Genomic DNA, 20735 nt, shown 5'->3' on the forward strand with positions numbered 1-20735 from the left:
CAGGCAGGCTGCCAGTGCTGGTTGATGCCACCGGGCACCTGGCCTGGTGCGAGGGGCTCCCATGGGACCACCGCCCCCAGCAGGGCCCTGCGGAATGCGGGGGTCCCGGGGACAGGGCCGTGCGTGCGCAGCCGCCCGCGCTGGGTGCAGAGCAGGGCCCTTCTCCTCCTCCTCCTCCTCCTCCTCCTCCTCCCCGCGGGACCGGCCTTTTCTCCCCGTTTCCAGGGGAACCAGTGAGAGCCGTGACGCAATTAAAATAATAAAAGCTGAGGGCGGCGCAGGGGGGCTGCGAGGGGGCTGCGCGGGAGCCCCTGGCTGCACGGGAGCCAGCAGCCGCGGTGCCACCCCGCTGCGGGGAGAGGGGACCCCGGGGAGAGGGGACCCCGAGGAGCAGGACGAGGCTCCACATGCTCTGTCACGGCTCTGTGGCTTTTGGGGGACCTGGGCTGGGTCTTGGGGGGCCACTGGATGTGGGAGACCCCCGCCCGTCCCCGTGCCAGCACCGGGGATGCTCTGTGTATGTGGGGCAGGGGGGCTCCGTCACCCCCTCGCCCCCTTGGTCCCCTGGTTCTTTGGGGTCCGCAGCGAGAGCCCCCTTGGGTGGGTGCAGCCCCCAGCCCCCACCATGGCGCTGGTCCCCTCCATGTCCCCGTCGCCCCCCCCTCTGCGCCGTCCCTCGCTGCCAGCAGGTCTCCCTGGCAACAGGTCCCCTCGGCCACCGCGGCACCATTCATAGCAGGCACCGCGCTGGGGTGGCCGGCACGGTGGCTTGTCCCCGTGGGGCACCGTGCTCAGGGCATGGCCAGCAGGGCCACCGTGTCCCCACGGGGTGCAAGGTGCAGCCGGTTTGTCCCCAAGGGGCATGGGATGTGGTTGGCACAGCCAGGACGTCCCCACGGGGTCCAAGGCGTGGCCGTGAGGTCCCCATGGGGTGCAGGACGCAGGTGGCATGGCCAGGGCATTGCTTTGGGGTGCAGGGCACGGCCACGGTGTCCCCATGGGGTGCATGGCATGGCTGTTGTGGCCACAAGGTCCCCATGGGGTGCATGGCACAGTTGTGATGTCCCCATGGGGTGCATGGCATGGCTGTTGTGGCCACAAGGTCCCCATGGGGTGCATGGCACAGCCAGGGCGTCCCCGCAGGCACCGCAAGGTCAGGGCGCAGCCGAGGGCCATGAGGGTGTCCGGGGGGGGGTCCCAGCTGGGACCTGCACCCCAGGGATTTCCACCCAAATAACGTGGCCTGGTTCAGGGTCTGCTGCCCTGCTGCGGGGCAGGGGGACGCAGGGACACAGGGATGTAGGGGACGCAGGGACGCAGGGGACGCGGGCGGTTCCCGCAGCCGCAGGGCGGCGCGGCACAGCCCCGGTGCAGCCGCACGCTGGCCACAAGCAGCACTGCAGCCCTGCGGCACCACGGCCACGGCCGGGGCCACGCACACAGCCCCTGGCTGCTGCTTCGCTCTGCGCCAAACCCGGCCCAGGAAAATGGGGCTGGGGACGTGGGGACATGGGGACGCCGTGGGGACATGGGGACGCCGTGCCGGTGCTGCCCCTTCTCGCCCCGCACAGCCCAGCGCAGGGCTCGGCACAGGCCGGGGGGATGCAGCACGCATTTTCCTCGGCACGGTTCGCTCGCCAAAAAAATTGCAGATTCAGGTCAGCCAGAATCGCTCGTCGGCCAAAAATAATTGGGGGAAAAAACGCTAAAAAAAAAAATCAACATACTCCTTTTCAGTGGTTCCTCGCTCTCAAACAATGCCGAGCGTAGCCGCGCCGAATTCCTTTATTTTTCTAATAAGACGAAGTGTTTTCTTTTCATTACGGGGAGAAGGCCTGAAATGCGTTCAAGCTGGGTCCGCCCGCCCGCCCTTGATCTCGCGGCGGGGCTGACAAACCGCGCCGCCCGCCCGCCCTGCGCCACTTGTCACCCGGTGCTGGTGGCCGCGCTGCGCTGCCAGGGGACGGGGACAGCCACGTGTGGCCGTGGCAGAGGGGACGGCGTGTCCTGCCGGGGGGCTCCCCAGGCCAGCCGTGCCCCCGGTTGCACCCCGAGGGTTCGGTTTATTTGGGGGTGCCAGGAGGGCAGGGGGACGGGGACAGTGGCACAGGGGTGGCAGTGGCCGAGCAGGTCGGTGGCTTTCTGCCTCCCTGCGTCAGGGCACTGCTCTGGCACGGGGGTGCTCTGGGGGCTCTGTCCCTGCACGGGGGCCACCTTGACCCGGGGGGTGGTCGCTGCCTCCACGGCACCCCCAGAGCAGCACCCAAGGGTGCGGGGAGGGGCTGGGCACCGGCCCTCAGCCATCCACAGCAGGATGGGGACGGGATGGAGATGAGGACAGGATGGGGATGGGGATGTTTTGGGGTTTGGATGGGGACAGGATGGGGATGGGGATGGGATGGGAATGGGGATGGGGATGGTTTGGGGTTCGGATGGGGATGGGATGGGGATGGAGATGGGGATGGGGATGGGATGGGGATGGAGATGGGGATGGGGATGGGGATGGGATGGGGATGGTTTGGGGTTGGGATGGGGCTGGGACGGCTGTGGCCCGAGGGCAGGAGGAGGATGGCTGTGCCCATCTCAGCTTATCTCCACGTTAATTGCCGGTGGATGGGGGATTTCCTCCCCCTGCCTGCTCCTTCCCCAGGACAGAGCCCCCAGCAGCAGCCCCCACCGGGAGGGGCCCACAGCTTTGGCCACAGCTTTTCTCCGGTGCTTTTCGTGTCCTCCCAGTCCCTCTGGGTCACCCCATTCCTGGTGGGGCTCCCCACGCTCCCTGCCCACAGCTCCCCCTGCCCCAAAATGCTCCGAGCATGCCCCTGGCCCCTCTCAGCCCTGGCCAGGCCAGGTGTCGGTGATCTTTTTGCTGTTTTTTGCAGTGCCCAGGGCACCGTGTGCCATTCCTGCCCAAACTGCTGGTGCCCAGCAGGCTGTGCCCCCCCCCGGCTGCCCCCAGTCCTTGGGCACGTCATGGATGTGGCCCCAGCTGGGCTGGAGTCCCCCCAGTACCCCCAGTGCCGCAGCACCTTGGTTGCTTGAGTGCTGTTGGGATTTCCTGTACAGGACCCCAGCACTCGTTCCTGAGAGGGGGTCCCCATGCCAGTGGGGTCCCTGTGCCATGGGGGTCCCTGTGCCATGGGGGTCCCTGTGCTATGGGGTCCCTGTGCCATGGGGTCCCCATGTCATGGGGGTCCCTGTGCCATGGGGGTCCCTGTGCCATGGGGTCCCTGTGCCATGGGGGACCCCATGGTCTGCACCTCAAGGCCCACGTCCCAGGGGGGTCACAGCACTGCTGTCCCCCCTCCCTGCTGCAGCTGCCAGGTGCGAGGATCTGTGCCGAGGCTGTCTCAGCTCGGGTTTGGGGAGCACTGGGACCATTCTGTGGGGTGAACCCCAACCCAAGCAGCCCTGAGGGGACGGGGAGCCAGGCCCCTGCCACCCCAGACCCCTTTGGTGGCTCCGTGCAGGTTTTCCCTGGGCGCGTGGCACCTTTTGTGGGGCTGGGACAGGGGGACGCTGTGGGGTGGGCTGAGAGGGGACGTGTTCCATGTCCCCAGAGCTGTGGGGTGCCCTGGTTCCTCCTGCACGGAGGGGATGGGGTGCCCCTGGGCTGCCCTGATGGTTTTGGGGTGCAGCTGTGTCGATGGTGTTCGAGGTGCTCTGCGTGTCCCCACCCTGCGCAGGGGGCTCTGCCCGTGGGGGACCCTCACCCCCCAGTCCCCTGGGCAGGGTGGGGGTAGCAGGGGCCAGGCAGAGGGGCTGGGGCTGGGGACGAGGCGGGGGGGGGGGGCTCTGCTGCCATCCCCCACCCCATCCCCCCAAACTGTCCCATGCCCGGGGCCACGGCCATTGCCCCTTTGTCCCCTCCATCTGCAACACAAAGGGGCCCTGAGCATGGCCCTGGGCTGCAGCAGGGGGGCACAGTGGGGGGGGGGGGCAGCGGGCTGGGTGCTGCCAGGGGGCACCCTGGGGTGGGGGGCACAAGCAGGGCCCCGTGCCGTCGCCGTCTCTGCGCTCGTTTTTTTGTCGTGGCCCAGGGACACGGAGCGGTGCCCGGAGCCCCCCGGAGACCCCCGGAGCACGCGGGGGCCACGCTGCCCCCTCCCACCCTTGGCACGGGTCCGTGGGTGCGTGGCGGGGGGGGCTCTGCGCTGCGATGCTGCGGGGGGGCCGGGTGCTGGCATGGCCTCGGGGGGTCCCGGCCACGGTGCCAGTGCTGGGGGCACCCAGGAAGGACGGGGGCGAGAACGAGGTGTGGGGCCAGGGGGCTGGGACCACAGGGGACCCCAGGGGACCCCGGGACCCCAGGGGACAGCCTGGGGGCTGTGACCCCATGGGACAGCCGGGACCCCAGGGGGCTGTGACCCCAGGGGACCCCACGGGACCCCACAGGACACCCAGCTCCATGGGTGCGCGCTCTGGGGTGCCTGGAGCTGCTTTGGGGTGCAGCTCAATGGGATGAGTTTGGGGACTCCCGAGCTCCTTGGGGACGCTCAGGGGACACGTGCCGGGGGGGTGCAGCCCGGATGGGCCCCCCCAGACCCCTCGGGGACACTCGGGGACACACACCGGGGCGCTGCAGCCTGCCCCAGGCCGGTGCCCCAGGAGCCGTGCCCAGCGCACGGAGCGGGACAGGGGGTCCCCGAGGGGTCCCGGCCGTGCCAGGGGGGGTGAACCGGGCCAAGGGGGGCCAAGGGGTCCCGCCCCCGCCCCCGCCCCCCGCCGGATTCCTGCCGTGCCAGGCCGCCCCCCCCGGGGCAGCCCATGCCCGGGGGCCAGGGCCATTCCCCCCTTTGTCCCTGCGCTCTGCAACACAAAGGGGCCGGGAGCGGGGCCGCGGCCGCCGGGACAAAAGGCAGCGCCGAGCGGCGCCGGGGCGGGGAGTCTGCCCCGAGCCGAGCCGAGCCGAGCCGAGCCGGGACTGCCACCGCCGGGCACGGGGACACTGCTGGTGAGTGACCGCGGGGGTCTGCTGGGGGGCTGGCACGGCTCGGCACGGCTCCGGGGGCTGCCCCGAGAGTGGCTGCGGACCGGGGGCTGCGCAGAGGCTTTGATGCTGCTTGGCCCGGCTCGGCACGGCTCGGCACGGCCCGGCACGGCTCGGTACAGCCCGGTACAGCCCGGCACGGCTTGGCCCGGCTCGGCACAGCCCGGCACAACCCGCTGCTTCCCCGCGGCCACCCGGTCCGGCCAGGGAAGGAGGCTCCCAGCCGTGCCGGGCCGAGCCGAGCTGTGCGCCCCGGGGGCCAGGGGACCGAACCGTGCCGAGCCGAGCCGAGCCGAGCCGGACCGGGCAACACCGGACCGTGCTGAGAGATCCGTGTCGGTCCGATCCGATGCGATCCGACCCGATCCGGGCCGGTCCGTGCCGTGCGGGGCGGGGCCGTGCCGGGTGCCCCCGAGCCGTGCCGAGCCGTGCCGAGCCGTGCCGCCCCTCCCCCGCAGCCAACCAGCCGGGCCGGCGGGGACCATGTGACCCGGGGTTCCCAGACAAAGAACCGCCGGCCGTGCCCCCCCGGCAGCCCCCCGGCACGGCTCGGCACGGTTTGGCACGGTTTGGCACGGTTCGGCCCCACCGCGGCCCGCATGGGTAGGTGCGCTGCGCGGGATGGGCGCGGATCGGCACGGGTCAGCCCGGCTCGGATCGGCACGGTTCGGCACGGTTCGGCACGGTTTGGCACGGTTTGGCACGGGTTGGTCCAGCTCAGCCCATCTCGGCCCGGGCCATCTGAGTTTGCCGTGGTTTGGCCCCGCTGGGGCCGTCCCGGCGGAGTTTGGCACGGTTTGGCTGGGGGCAGCTGAAGTTGGCACGGCTCGGCACGGCTCGGCACGGCTCAGCTCCGTGCGTCCCGGCTTGGCCAACTTGGTGACAACTGAGCCGGGCGCACGGCTCCCTCCGGGGGTGGCCCCGCACTGGGGACAGGGGGTGCCCGGGGGGTACCCAGGGGGTGCCAGGTGTCCCGGGATAGGCAGGGGTGGGATGGAGACTGGGATGGGGGGGGTGTGGGTTGGAGGTGGGGGGCTCCCAGGGCTGGGCCCCCTCCTTCTGGTGTCGCTGGGGGGCTCCTGAGCCCCCCCCTCCCAGCTCCAGTCCCAGGGAGGCCACGGCTCCACCAACTGGGGCAGGGGCTGGGGGGGTGCTGGTGGATTTGGGGACACCCAGGCTGGGGCAGCCCCCCGGGGGGCAGAGCAGGCTCTGGCTGGGGGCAGCTGCCAGCTTCTCCAGCCGTGTCCCCCCCCCAAGGACTTGCAGGGGGAAACTGAGGCACAGGGACAGTGGGGAGCACCCTGCAGCACAGCCCAGGGGCTGGGGCAGTGGGCGATGCTGGGGGGCTCCAAGCTGTTGAGGTGGAGCCCCCTGCTATGGGGGGGGCCTGGTGGGAGCCTGCCCCATGGGGTGGGGGCAGGAAAAGGGATGGGGGTGGGATGGGGTGAGGATGTGATGGAATGGGGATGGGGCGGGATGGGGGTCTGACGGAATGCAACAAGCGTGAAATGGGATGGGGATGGGATTGGGATTGGGATGTGGAGGGGGGGGTCTGCCCTGCCCTGACGCCCCCTCTCCCCCCCCCACCAGGCGGAGAAGAAGGCGAAGGTGATCGCCGTGATGAACGTGGTGGAGGAGACGCCGCGGGCCGAGCCCCAGAAGGAGGAGGAGGCCAGCCCCCCCGCCTCGCAGCAGCCCACCGACCCCGCCTCGCCCAACGTGGCCACCACCCCTGAGCCCGTGGTGGCCGACGCCGTCGACAAGAACACCTCCAAATCCGCCGACGACGAGCCCGAGTACGAGGTGAGCGCACCCCGTGGTGCCCCCAACCCCGGACCCCTTCCCTCCTCGCCCCCCAGCCCCCTGGGTGCAGCCCCCCTGACGCTGTGTCCCCCCCCTTTTCCCCGTCCCCTCTCCGGGCGCAGGACGGCCGCGGTTTCGGCATCGGGGAGCTGGTGTGGGGCAAGCTGCGCGGCTTCTCCTGGTGGCCGGGGCGCATCGTGTCCTGGTGGATGACGGGACGGAGCCGGGCGGCCGAGGGCACCCGCTGGGTGATGTGGTTTGGGGACGGCAAGTTCTCGGTGGTAAGTGGCACCCCCCGGGCTCCCTGTGCGCCGTCCCCATTTTTTGGTGGCTCCCCCGCAGCGTGTGACATCCGCGTCCCCGTCTGCCCCGCAGGTCTGCGTGGAGAAGCTCCTGCCCCTCAGCTCCTTCTCCAGCGCCTTCCACCAGGCCACCTACAACAAGCAGCCCATGTACCGCAAAGCCATCTACGAGGTGCTGCAGGTGAGCGCTGGGGGGGGGGGCGCGGGGACGGGGGGGTTCTCGGTGCACAAGGGGAGCGGGGCTGGGCACGGCCCCTCCTGGGGGGCTCCGTGTGGGCGCACCCAGCCCTGCTCCATCCCCCCGTGGCACAAAAGCTGCATCCCAGGGAGCTCAGGGCATCGCTCGGGGGGTGGGCGAGCACCGGGGGGGCTCCCTAGGATGATGTTGGGGGTGTCTGGGGGTCGCTTGGCCTGGCCAGGGGGCTCTGGAGGCTGGGGGTCTGGGGGACCGGCATCTCTGGGGAGGTTCTGGCCCTTTGGGGTCTCCTGGCAGCTCCACAAGGTGTCAGGGTTTTGGGGGGGGTCTGCTGGTGTAGGTGTAGCACAGGGCTATGGGGGGGTCCCGGTGGGGGCAGGGGGTGATGCCGGTGCCCCCCCGTGCAGGTGGCGAGCAGCAGAGCGGGGAAGATCTTCCCGGCGTGCCCCGAAAACGACGAGACCGACACCTCCAAGGTGGTGGAGATCCAGAACAAGCAGATGATCGAGTGGGCGCTGGGAGGCTTCCAGCCCTCCGGCCCCAAGGGCCTGGAGCCCCCCGAGGGTGAGTGAGCGGCAGCGGGGGACGGCTGCGGGACCCCGGGCGGGGTGTGGAGGGGCACGGGGACACCAGGAGCAGTGTCCCCAGGGGACACGGAGCCGCTCGGGAGCCTTGGTGGCACCAGTGGCTGCAGCCCCCCGGGGACCCTCGCAGAGCCGGGGTGCTGCGTCCCCCACCACGAGGTCCCTGCTCACAGCCCCCCACCCCCTTTCCCACAGAGGAGCGCAACCCCTACAAAGAGGTGTACACGGAGATGTGGGTCGAGCCCGAAGCCGCTGCCTACGCACCACCCCCGCCCGCCAAAAAGCCCAGGAAAAGCACAACGGAGAAGCCCAAGGTCAAGGAAATCATCGACGAGCGCACCCGAGGTACTGCAGCCCCCCCCCGGGACCCCCTGCCCCATGGCACGGGGGTGAGCACCACGCCGTGTCCTCGGGACCGGGTCCCTTCGCCCCGTTCGGTGCTGAGTGCAGGGGTCCGGGCTGGGGCAGGACCCCCCCGAGGTGCCGAGGGGCTCCCCCCCGTGCGCCCCCGCCCTGAGCACCCCTCTCCCCCGCAGAGCGACTCGTCTACGAGGTGCGGCAGAAATGCAGGAACATCGAAGGTGAGCACGGCCCCGGGGCTGGGGCACAGCCTGCACCCCCCGGCGGTGGAGGCAGAGGGGCTGGGGGGTTGGGAGAGGGTTGGGGGGGGCCGCGAGCCTCAGCCTGGGGAGCTGAGGGGGGCCACAAGCAGCCCCCAGCCCATGGAGGTGGGGAGGGGTCCTTGGGGGATGCCACCAGGGTTTGGCATCACCAGAATGGGCAGGGGTGAGGAGCAGGGTGGCCCCATCTGGCTCTGGGGGACCTGGGGGGGTCACAGACCCCCCATGGTCACCTGCCCCCCCCTCCATGCCCCCCAGATATCTGCATCTCCTGCGGGAGCCTCAACGTCACCCTGGAGCACCCTCTGTTCATCGGGGGGATGTGCCAAAACTGCAAGGTACGGGGCAGCGGGGGACCCCCGCCCCAAAACGCCCTGTCCCCATACCCCCTGTGTGGCCCAGCATGGGGCTCTGGGGGGGGGGCACACCACGCTGACACCCTCGTTTTCCCCCCCCTGCCCCCCAGAACTGCTTCTTGGAGTGCGCGTACCAGTACGACGATGACGGTTACCAGTCCTACTGCACCATCTGCTGCGGCGGCCGCGAGGTGCTCATGTGCGGCAACAACAACTGCTGCAGGTCGGTGCCGCGGGGGTCCCGCGGGGCTGGGGGGGGCCCTGGCGTCCCCCAAAGGCCAAGGGGAGGGGGCTGACATTGGTCCCGTGGGGTGCAGGACCATGCAGGGGGGCATCACCATGGCACACCGACGTGTGCGCACAGCCCTGGCGCACCGCGGCCACCTGGGGGTGGTGCTGGGGGTCCCGGGGTCCCGTCCCCCTGCCCCCAGCCCGTGGCTGATGCACACCCCCCTCCTGCCCCCCCCCAAGGTGCTTTTGCGTGGAGTGCGTGGACCTGCTGGTGGGCCCGGGGGCGGCGCAGGCGGCCATCAAGGAGGACCCCTGGAACTGCTACATGTGCGGCCACAAGGGCATCTACGGGCTGCTGCGGCGGCGGGAGGATTGGCCCTCCCGCCTGCAGATGTTCTTCGCCAACAACCACGACCAGGAGTTTGTGAGTGCCCCCCGCCCCCTGCCCTGCTGCGGGACCCCCGCTCGCCCCCCCCCCCGCCGCTTCACGCGCCCCCCCTTGCTTGCAGGACCCACCAAAGGTTTACCCGCCTGTCCCAGCCGAGAAGAGGAAGCCCATCCGCGTGCTCTCGCTCTTCGATGGCATCGCCACAGGTGGGTGGGGGGCATGGGGGGTCCCTGTCCTGGCAGCCCCTCCGCAGGTCCCACCCTGAGGGAGGCCGGGGGGGGGGTCCCAGGGCTGGCACGTGCAGAGTGGGGATGGGGATGGGGATGGGTTTGGGTTTGGGGATGCTTTGGGTTTGGGGATGCTTTGGGTTTGGGGATGCTTTGGGTTTGGGGATGCTTTGGGGATGGGGATGCTTTGGGGATGGGGATGGTTTGGGTTTGGGGATGGTTTTGGGTTTGGGGATGCTTTGGGGATGGGGATGCTTTGGGTTTGGGGATGCTTTGGGTTTGGGGATGCTTTGGGTTTGGGATGCTTTGGGTTTGGGATGCTTTGGGTTTGGGGAAGCTTTGGGGATGGGGATGCTTTGGGGATGGGGATGCTTTGGGTTTGGGGATGCTTTGGGGATGGGGATGGGATGGGATGGAGAGGTGGGATGGGATGGGACAGGGAGGTGGGATGAGCCCCCTCCCCTACACCCCGCTGACCCTGGCCCCACTGCCCGCAGGCCTACTGGTGCTGAAGGACCTGGGCATCCAGGTGGATCGCTACATCGCCTCCGAGGTGTGCGAGGACTCCATCACCGTGGGCATGGTGAGGCACCAGGGCAAGATCATGTACGTCGGGGACGTCCGAAATGTCACCCAGAAACACGTAGGTGCTGCCGCCTGCCCCCCCATGGCTTCCCCTCCCTGCAGGGGGCATCCCATCCCATCCCATCCCATCCCATCCCATCCCACCCCTCAGCCCTGTCCCCTCCGACACAGCCCCTGTGCCCTGTGCTGCCTTGTCCCCTGGCACCGCTGCCGTGCCCGGAGCAGGTGGGTGCAGACCCCCGGCTCACCCCCCCCGTGTGCTTTTCCCTCGCAGATACAGGAGTGGGGCCCGTTCGACCTGGTGATAGGGGGGAGCCCCTGCAACGACCTCTCCATCGTCAACCCGGCCAGGAAGGGGCTGTACGGTGGGTGTCCCCGTGTCCCCGTGTCCCCATGTCCCCGTGTCCCCGCGCTGCTGCTGTCCCCCTGCCAGCGCCGGCCCCCTGCTGACGCCCTGCTTCTCTCTCTCTCTCCTGCCCAGAGGGCACCGGGCGCCTCTTCTTCGAGTTTTACCGCCTCCTGCACGAAGCCCGGCCCAAGGAGGGCGACGACCGGCCCTTCTTCTGGCTCTTTGAGAACGTGGTGGCCATGGGGGTGAGCGACAAAAGGGACATCTCGCGCTTCCTCGAGGTGAGTGCCGGGGCTGGGCGCAAGGCACCGCCGCTGTCCCCTGGGGACCCGGTGTATGGGGGCACCCCGGGGTCCTGCAGAGCCCCCGGTGACCCCCGGCCTCTCCTCGCTCCGGCAGTCCAACCCCGTCATGATCGATGCCAAAGAAGTGTCTGCGGCACACAGGGCGCGGTACTTCTGGGGGAACCTTCCCGGTATGAACAGGTCGGTGAGAGCGCCCCGGCTGCGTGCGTGCCCGGCGTGGCGGGGGCTGCCCAAAGGGCTGGGGTCTGACCCCGGTGTGGCCGTGGCTCCGCGGTTTCGTGGCTGTAGCCCCCCTCGGTTGCAGCCCTCCTGGCACCGTCCCCGGTGTGGCTGTGCCCTGCTCGCTGTGCAGGAGCAGCAGCCCCAAAACCCCAGAGCTGCTCCCTCTGCTCGTGGCACGGCACGGAGCTGGCCCCCCCCAGCACCTCTCCCAGCGCGTGTATCCGCTGCGTCTCGCTGTCCCCCCCAAACAGCCCCCAGATGGCTGCAGCCCCCCCAAACCCCTCCTGGGGAGCCGCTGCATGGGGACACGGGGATGCGGCGCTGCCACCCCACACTGTCCCCCTCTCTCCCTCCAGGCCGCTGGCGTCCACAGTCAACGATAAGCTGGAACTCCAGGAGTGCCTGGAGCACGGCAGGATAGCCAAGGTCAGCCCCGGGGGGGGGACATGGGGGGGGGTCCTCGCCCTGCCAGGACCCCTGGGTTGCAGGGAGGGGTGCAGGGAGGGGTGCAGGGGGGGGTAGGGGTGGTGTTGCCCACCCGGGGTTCAGCAGCATCTCCATGGGGAGCGCTCCGGATCCCCCTGCCCGCGGTGCGCCCCCCCCCCAGCCGGCAGCGTGACCAGCCTGTGCCTCTTGCAGTTCAGCAAGGTGCGAACCATCACCACCCGCTCCAACTCCATCAAGCAGGGCAAAGACCAGCATTTCCCCGTCTTCATGAACGAGAAGGAGGACATCCTGTGGTGCACGGAGATGGAGAGGTACTGGGGCTGTGGGGGGAGCTGCGGGGCTGGGGGGCTGCTGATCCCCCCGGATGGTCCTCGCGGCGCTCGGGCTGGCTGCTCGGTGGCGCAGCTTCGTGTGCGACCTTGCCAGAGGCCACCTCTGCCCCTCGCCCTCCGCCCGCGCCCGGCTGAGCCCCCGCCGTGTCCCCGCAGGGTCTTCGGCTTCCCGGTGCATTACACGGACGTGTCCAACATGAGCCGCCTGGCCCGGCAGAGACTGCTCGGCAGATCATGGAGCGTGCCGGTGATCCGCCACCTCTTTGCTCCCCTGAAGGAATACTTTGCCTGCGTTTAAGAGAGACGGGACAGGAACTGGTAACACAGAGCGCGTCAGAAACAAAACCATCCACGCCAAGAGAAGTGAAAACACGGAATGAGAGAAGAGTCAGCACCCAGAAGAGAGACGGGATTTCGCAGCCCGACGGGAACCCGGCACACGTCTCCCCGAGCGAAAGGGTTTGGTGTCCTCTCCTGAATTTCCAATGTTCAGCTTTTAGCCTATTTAAAAAAAAACAAAAAAAAAAAACGACAAAAAACAAAAAAGAACAAAAAACGACAAAAAGAAAGGAAAAAACAAAAAAGAAAACAAAAACAAAAAAAAAAAAGAAAAAAACCAAAACCATTTTTTTTTTTTGGGTAACCTTTAAGTTTTCCGCTCTTTTCTGGCTGGGTTTTTCTGTTCGTTTGGTTTCTGCTTCTCGGAGCAGCGGGCGAGCCGCGGCGCTGTCGCCAGCCCTGCTCTCGGAGGAGGGGAAACGGCCGCGGGAAAGCCCAGCCGGGAGAGGCGGAGGCGAGGGAGACGGGACCGGGACCGGGACCGGGACCGGGAGCACAACGCAGGGAGGCGCTCGGCCAGCTCCGCAACCGACTGAGCCTCACTCTTTTTTTTCCACCAGCACCATGCACTGGTGATATGGAGCAAAACCAACTGGCAGGGAAGCCACGAACACAACACACCACAACACACACCTTTTCTACAGTATTTTGGGTGCCTACCACACAGGAAACCTTGAAGAAAGCAAAACCCTAGAAGCCGCTGTTACCTCTTGTTTACAGTTTATATATATATGATAGATATGAGATATAGATATATATATATATAAAAGGTACTGTTACTACTGTACAACCTGACTTCATAATGGTGCTTTTAAACAGCGGGGTGAGTCAAGACATCAGCTTCCATGTTGCCTTACGTGCCAGGCCTTTCCGGAGCTGCGCGGGGAGGGGGGCCGGGGCGGCCGGCGGGGCCGGGGCGGGAAGCCCCCACCCCGAGTCATGCAATAACCTTTTTCTGTCCCAAAAGGAAGCGCCTCCCTCGGCGGCCGCCCAGGCCCGACGTACTGGTGCTGTTCTGCGTACGTGGCCCTGAGGGTGCTGAGGTCCGGGACGCGCCGGCGCGGAGGCAGGCAGGGACGCAGGCGGAGCAGGGGGGGGGCGGCCGCGGGTTGGGGGGCTCGGACCCTGGTGCTAACGCCCCACGAGTGCGGGGCCGGGACGGGGCAGGAGCCTGTGTGCCACGGTCCCCCCCAGGAGCCGTTTTTTTTTGGAGCGCGTTTTTTGGAGCGAGCCCCTCGGTGGTGCCGGTGGCCGCAGGGGCCGGGAGCCGTGGTGCGTGCGGGCAGGGCGCAGGCAGGTGCTGGCGGTGCTGTGGATGGTGCTACTTTGTCTGGCAGCTCTAGGTGCTGCGGGGGGCCGGGGCAGGGTGCGGGTGCGTGCCCAGCCCAAGGCTCGGGGGGGGGCCGGGGTCGGTGCTGTGAGGGAGAGGGGGCTCCGCCAGGGGGGGAGCGCAGGGACTGGTGCTAAGGCGCGGGGAGGCTCGGAGAGGTCTCCGGCCCCGTCGCCGTCTCTTCCTGTAACTGTGAAAGGCACCGAGGAGGGGGGACACCTGTGCATGGGGGGGCGGGGGCCAGGCCGCCCATCCCCTGGGACCCCCCCCTCCCCGGCTGTCGCTGGAGGGCCGCCGGCAGCTCGGTGCGGGGTGCTGGTAATTCGCAGCGAGCCGCGCTGGTGGCGAGCGGGCACCCGTGGGTGCCGCGGGGTGCTCGGAGAGGTGCTAGGACCCACAGCGGTGGGGGCAGGTGGAGGGGGCGCCCCGGTTCCCCCCCCCCAGCTCCCTCCACATGGTGCTAGGAGGGGCTCCTGAGCCCCTGTTGTCGGTGTGTGGCGGCAGGCGCGGGTGGCACCAGGCTGAGATGCTCTGCAGGGCACCGCGGCTGGGGGCTGGGGGCAGGCAGGATGCGGCCCCCTCCAGCCCTGGGGTCTGAGATGGGGCCGTGGGCTCCAGCTCGGCCCCAGGGCTGGGTCCCAGGTGGCCCCGCAGTGTGGGTTGAGTCTCGCAGGGGTCTGCACCGCCGCAGCCCCGCATGGTGCTGGGTGTGAGTCCTGCCCGGCCCCGCAGCGCTGGGTGCGGGTGCTGCGGTGCCCTGCGGCACCGTTGGCGAGCCTTGCACGGCCCCGCAGCACGGGGTGCAAACCTTGCACGGCCCCGTAGCTCTGTGTGCCCGTCCTGCAGCGTGCTGCAGAACCAGCTGCGAGCCCTGCGTGGCCCCGTTTGGGGGTCCCACACGGCCCCGCAGCACGGGGTGCGCGCATGGCACGGCCCCGCAGCGCTGCTCTCGGCTCCTGCACGGCCCTGCAGCGGTGCCTGCGGCTTGTGCAAGCCCTGCACGACCCTGCAGCGCCGGGCACGAGCCCCGTGTGCCCCGGCAGCGCCGCTCGGGGGTCCCTGCGGACCCCACGGTGCGTTCCCCGGGACCCGCTCACCCCATGGCACCTCCCGTGGGTCCGGTCCCCGGCGCGGCACCGAGCACAAGTCGCGCGCAGCTCCCGGCCCCGCCGCAGCGCGGGGGCTCCTCCGCCCACCCCGGGCGCCCGTGCCTGGGCCGCCCGGGCTGGGCAGAGGGGCCGGGGCCGGTGCCGGTGCCGGCGGAACGCAGGTTCCTGCCGCGGCACAACTGGAAGGCGCCGGGGCTGCTCGGGGCACCGGCACCCCTTTGGTGGCCGCCGGGTCTCCGTGGGGCCGTGGGGATGCGTGGGGAAAGAGTTCAGTTTTTAACGTACCCGACTCACGTCTTTTTTTAAAAAAAACAAACAGACAAAATTTTGTTGCACAGCCCTAGATTTAAAACAGTTAAAAATAAAAATAAAAAAAAAATAAAAAAAATAAAGCCTAAATTCCTTAAGATCCGCCGAGGGAGTAGGTGACAAACACGGTGCTAAAACATTTTATTAAAAATATATATTGTTAAATTAAGTCTGCTGTCTGGACAATGACTGTTTGTTTTGTTTTCTTGTAGTGGAGTTTCAAAGAGCACTATTATTTTACTCTTATATATTATTATTAAAAAAAAAAAAAAAAAAAAGAAAAAACAAAAAAGGCATTTTAACTTTGTACTTGAAAACTAAATGAGAGATTTCATGTGTTTTAGCCTAGACATTGAAGTAGCTGATGCTTAACTATTTGTGGGGAATCATGTACTCATACCGAGGAATAAACGCGTAGAGTTTGGGATCCCTCCTCTCCTCTGATTTGGCTCAGCCCGCGCCCGACGCCACATTCCCGGCCGCGCCGCCCGGCCCCCAGCTGCTGTTCCTCCTTTTCATTTTCTCCTTTTTTCTCTCTCTCGGTTCGTTCCTTTTTTGTTTTTTGTTGGTTTGTTTTTTTAGGGTCGCTTCTCTATTTATTGACGATGATACTGTACATTTCACCGTATGGTTCTGGCCCGCGGCGGGCTTGCCCGGCACTCTGTTGTATCTGTGTAAGTATTGCTCGTGACATAGCTGTTATGAACTAATTAAAAGGTCAAATGCGTGCAGCAGATGTAGAAAGTCTGTCCGTTCCGCTTTCATCCCATCCTCCTTTTTTTTTTTTTTTTTCTTTGGTGCCCAGAAGCGTATCATACAGACAAGCTCCTTTCTAATGTACTTGTGCTGGAGAACACTTGAATAAATGTACTGTTTTTGTGCAAAAAAAAAAGAGGAAAAAAAAAAGAGGAAAAAAAAAAAAGAGAAAAAAAAAAAAAAACATCCTCGGGTCCTTGTGCTTTGTGTCCTGCCGGCACCTGCGCGCGCCCCCACGGGGGGGTCCCATGGGTGGGGGGGTCTCAGTGCCTGGTGGGGTCTCAAGGTGGTGGGGTCCCAGGGCTGGGGGCTCTGTGCTGAGCCCAGCTCCCACAGGGAGGCCACGAGGGGGGCTTTGCTCTTCCAGCACGGAGATGAGGGGGTGCCAAGGGGCGCCCTGCATGGCTGCCCCACACCCTGGGGCAGTCAGTGGGGTGCCACGGCACCTGCCCCAGCTGCCTGTGCGGGTGGGTTTGGGATGGGGGGGATGGATGGGGGTGGGATGGATGGGATGGGATGGATGGGGTGGGTTTGGGATGGGGGGAATGGATGGGGATGGGATGGATGGGATGGAATGGATGGGGTGGGTTTGGGATGGGGGGAATGGATGGGATGGGATGGATGGGATGGGATGGAATGGATGGGGTGGGTTTGGGATGGGGGGGAATGGATGGGATGGATGGGGTGGGTTTGGGATGGGGGGAATGGATGGGATGGGAGGGAAGGAGATGGGACGGATGGGATGGGATGGGATGGATGGGGTGGGTTTGGGATTGGGGGAATGGATGGGGATGGGATGGGATGGAATAGGATGGGATGGGAGGGAAGGAGATGGGATGGATGGGATGGGATGGGATGGGATGGGATCGCTGAGTGCAACCTCAGTAAGCCTGCAGATGAAACCAAGTTAGGGGACGTGCCAGTATGGCAGCACTGGGCTAAACTGGGCTGCACTGGAGCATTAGATGTAGAGCTCGGTGATGTGGTTTAGTGGAGGACTGGTTGGTGTTAGGTCAGGGGTTGGGCTGGGTGAGCTTGGAGGGCTCTCCCCCAACCGGGGTGGTTCTGTGACTGTGCCCGGCTGTGGGCACCCCAGGGGGACACGGAGCTGCTGGGGCACAGCCAGGGGGGCTGCGGAGGTGCTGAGGGGGCTGGAGAGGGGGAGCCCGAGGGCAGAGCTCATCGGGGGGCACAGCCACCCCCAGGGAGGCTGCCGGGATGGGGCCAGGCTCTGAGCCCCCCCGGCTGTTCTGGGAGGCTGTGAAATTCATTTCACGGATCTAAAATACGCTTCATTGGGCTAAAATGGGCTGCACAGGGCTAAACTGGGCTGCAGAGGACTAAACTGGGCTGCACTGGGCAAAATTGGGCTGCAGTAGGTTACAGAGGGTTAAACTGGGCTCCACTGGGCTCAATGGGACCTGTTATACTGGGCTGCACCGGGCTAAGTTGGGCTTACTTGGCTCTGTTATAATGGGCTCTACTGGGCTGCACTGTGCTAAACTGGGCTAAACTAGGCTAATCAGGGCTATGCTGGGCTTCACCAGGCTAAACTGGGCTGCACTGGGCTAAACTGGGCTCCACTGGGATAAAATGGGCAGCACTGGGCTAAACTGGGGTGAACAGGGCTCCACTGGCTGCACTGGGCTTAGTGGGACCTGTTATACTGGGCTGCAGTGGACTACACTGAGCCAAATTGGGCTTTTTTGGCTCTGTTATGATGGGTTTTATTGGGCTGAACTTGGATTATTGAGGCTGGGTGGGGCTGCACTGGTCTAAACTGGGCTGCAGTGGGCTCCATTGGACCTATTATACTGGGCTGCAGTGGGCTGCACCAGGCTAAATTGGGCTTACTTGGTTCTGTTATAATGGGCTAAACTGGGAAAAACAGGGCTAAGTTAGACCAAATTGGGGTGCGCTGGGATGCACTGGGTTAAATTGGGCTGCAGTGGGCTAAATTGGGCTAAAATTGGCTTAAATGGGCAGCACTGGGCTAAACGAGGATGCACTGGGCTCACTGGTCTAAACAGGGATCCACAGGGCTGCACTGGGCTCAGTGGGACCTGTTATACTGGGCTGAACTGGGCTGCACCAGGCTAAACTGGGATTTCTTCTCTCTGTTACAATGGGCTCTAAACTGGGCTAAATCAAGCTAATCCTGGCTAATTGGGGCTGGGCTGGGCTGCAGCAGGCTAAACTGGGTAAAACAGGGCTGCACTGGGCTAAACCACACTCCGTGGGGCTCAACCAGGCTAAGCGGGTCTAAACTAGGCTAATCGGGGCTGTGCTGGGCTATACTGGGCCAAATGGGGCTGCAGTGGGCTCAACTGGGCTCTACTGGGCAACACTGGGCTAAAATGAGCAACACTGGGCTAAACTGGGCTTCAGTGGGCTCTGGTGGGCTAAACTGGGCTGCACTGGGCTAAAGTGGGCTCACCTGGGCTCAACTGGACCTGTTTTACTGGGCTGCATTGGTCTGCACTGGGCTAATTTGGGCTTACTTGGCTCTGTTATAATGCGCTCTACTGGGCTGCAGCAGGCTAATCGGGGCTATGCTGGGCTGCACTGGGCCAAACTGGGCTGCAGTGGGCTCAGCTGGGCTCTACTGTGCTCAGCTGGGCTAAAATGGGCAACACTGGGCTAAACTGGGCTGCACTGAGCTCTGCTAGGCTAAAGTAGGCTCACCTGGGCTCAAAGGGATCTTTTATACTGGGCTGCAGTGGGCTGCACTGGGCTAAACTGGACCAAACTAGGCTAATTGGGGTTGTGCTGGGCTGCACTGGGCCAAACTGGGCTTTTTTGGCTCTGTTGTGATGGGTTTTACTGGGCTGAACTGGGCTAAACTTGGCTTATTGAGGCTGGGCTGGCTTCCACTATGCTAAATTGGGCTGCACTGGGCTCTACTGGGCTAAATTGGGCAACACTGGGCTAAACAGGGCTGCAGTGGGCTCTGCTGGGCTCCACTGGGTTTTACTGGACTCACCAAGGCTCATCTGGGCTCAGTTGGACCCCTTACACTGGGCTGCAGTGGGCTTCACTTGGTTAAACTGGGCTTCCTTGGCTCTGGTACAATGGGCACTACTGGGCTGCACTGGGCTAAACTAGGCTAATCGGGGCTGGGCTGGGCTGCACTGGGCTCTACTGGGGTAAGTTGGGTAGCACTGAGCCAAATTTGGGTGCAGTGGGCTAAACTGGGCTCCATTTGGGCTAAACTGGGCTCAATTGGACCTGCTATACTGGGCTGCACAGGGCTGCACCGGGCTAAATTGGGCTTACTTGGTTCTGTTATAATGGACTAAACTGGGCAAAACTGGGCTAAATTGGACCAAATCAGGGCTGCACTGGGTTAAATTGGGCTGCAGTGGACTAAACTGGGCTAAAATTGGCTTAAATGGGCAGCACTGGGCTAAATGAGGATGTACTGGGCTCACTGGTCTAAATGGGGATCCACAGGGCTGCACTGGGCTCAAGTGGGCTCAGTGGGACCTGTTATACTGGCCTGAATTGGGCTGCACCGGGCTAAACTGGGATTTCTTCTCTCTGTTACAATGGGCTCTATTGGGCTAAACTGGGCTAAACCTGGCTAATTGGGGCTGGGCTGGGCTGCACTGGGAAAAGAGGGCTGCAGTGGGCTAAACTGGGCTGCACTGGGTAAAACAGGGCTCACCTGGGCTCAACTGGACCTGTTATACTGGGCTGCAGTGGGCTGCACCAGGCTAAACTGAGCTTACTTGGCTCTGTTATAAGGGACTTTACTTGGTTACACTGGAATAAGCAAGACTAATCAGGGCTGTACTGGGCCAAATTGGGCTGAGGTGGGCTCTGCTGGGCTAAACTGGGCTCTGCTCAGCTGAAAATGGGCAGCACTGAGTTTTACTGGGCTAAACATAGCTCCACTGGGCCATACTGGGCTCAACTGGACCTGTTATACTGGGCTGCATCAGGCTATATTGGGCTTGCTTTGCTCTGTTATAATGGGCTCTACTGGGTTGCACTGGGCTAAACTGGGCTGCAGCGGGCTAAACTGGGACAAATTGAGCTCTGCTGGGCTGCACTGGGCTTAACTGGATATGTTATTCTGGGCTGCATTGGGCTACATTGGGCTTACTTGGCTCTGTTATAATGGGCTCTACTGGGCTGTACTGGGCTAAATTGGGCAAAATCAAGGGTGTGCTTTGCTGCACTGGGTTAAATTGGGCTTCAGTGGACTAAACCGGGCAAAACTGAACACAACCAGGCAGCACTGGGCTAAATGTGGCTCCACTGGGCTAAACTGGGCTGCACTGGGTTCAATTCAACCTGTTCTACTGGGCTGTAGTGGGCTGCAATGGGCTAAATTGGGCTTACTTGGTTCTGTTATAATGGGCTCTACTGGACTAAACTAGGGCTAATCAGGGCTGGGCTGGGCTGCACTGGGAAAAGAGGGCTGTAGTAGGCTATACTGAGCTAAATTGGGCTCTGTTAGGCTAAACTGGGCTGCACTGGGTGAAACAGGGCTCTGCTGGGCTCAGCTGGATTTGTTATACTGGGCTGGCTGCACTGGGCTACACCAGGCCAAACTGGGCTTACTTGGTTCTGTTATTATGGGCTCTACTGGGCTGCACCAGGCTAAACTAGGCTAATTGGGGCTACGCTGGGCTGCACTGGGCCAAATTGGGCTGTAGTGGACTAAACTGGACTCCACTAGGCTCAGTGGGACCTGTCATACTGGGCTAAATTGGGCTTAATTGGCTTTGTTATAATGTGCTCTACTGGCCTAAACTAGGCAAAATGGGGCTAAACTAGGCAAAATGGGGCTGGGCTGGGCTGCACTGGGCTCATTGGGACCTGTTATACTGGGCTGTATTAGGCTGCACCGAGCTAAATTGGGCTTACTTTGTTCTGTTATTATGGGCTCTACTGGGCTAAATTGGGTGAAATGGGGCTAAACTAGGCTGATTGGGGCTGTGCTGGGC

At 64.5% G+C, this 20735-nt stretch overlaps 2 protein-coding genes across 4 annotated transcripts in view; one reads left to right on the forward strand and one right to left on the reverse strand.

Moving 5' to 3' along the window:
- DNMT3A (DNA methyltransferase 3 alpha) overlaps window positions 1-15451 on the forward strand; it is a 43748-nt gene extending 28297 nt beyond the window's left edge. For all 3 annotated transcript variants that reach the window (XM_038176362.2, XM_072036677.1, XM_072036678.1), the window contains 17 exons: window positions 6581-6793; window positions 6916-7074; window positions 7169-7276; window positions 7699-7855; window positions 8071-8220; window positions 8412-8456; window positions 8754-8833; window positions 8962-9074; window positions 9323-9506; window positions 9592-9676; window positions 10195-10340; window positions 10557-10647; window positions 10764-10912; window positions 11031-11116; window positions 11515-11584; window positions 11798-11916; window positions 12094-15451. In XM_038176362.2, coding sequence (XP_038032290.2) covers window positions 6581-6793; window positions 6916-7074; window positions 7169-7276; window positions 7699-7855; window positions 8071-8220; window positions 8412-8456; window positions 8754-8833; window positions 8962-9074; window positions 9323-9506; window positions 9592-9676; window positions 10195-10340; window positions 10557-10647; window positions 10764-10912; window positions 11031-11116; window positions 11515-11584; window positions 11798-11916; window positions 12094-12235 — 2097 coding nt within the window. In that variant the 3' untranslated portion in view covers window positions 12236-15451. The remainder of the gene's footprint in view (window positions 1-6580; window positions 6794-6915; window positions 7075-7168; window positions 7277-7698; window positions 7856-8070; window positions 8221-8411; window positions 8457-8753; window positions 8834-8961; window positions 9075-9322; window positions 9507-9591; window positions 9677-10194; window positions 10341-10556; window positions 10648-10763; window positions 10913-11030; window positions 11117-11514; window positions 11585-11797; window positions 11917-12093) is intronic.
- On the reverse strand, window positions 2833-5475 carry LOC140001974 (uncharacterized). The gene is made up of 2 exons (XM_072035042.1): window positions 3607-5475; window positions 2833-2838 (listed from the first exon to the last, which is right to left on the reverse strand). The coding sequence occupies exons 1-2, from the start codon at window positions 5473-5475 to the stop codon at window positions 2833-2835; spliced, it is 1875 nt and encodes a 624-aa protein (XP_071891143.1).
- Window positions 15452-20735: the final 5284 nt, after the last annotated feature.

Source organism: Anas platyrhynchos, chromosome 3 (genome assembly GCF_047663525.1).
Source record: "Anas platyrhynchos isolate ZD024472 breed Pekin duck chromosome 3, IASCAAS_PekinDuck_T2T, whole genome shotgun sequence".
Classification (NCBI taxonomy): Eukaryota; Metazoa; Chordata; class Aves; order Anseriformes; family Anatidae; genus Anas; species Anas platyrhynchos.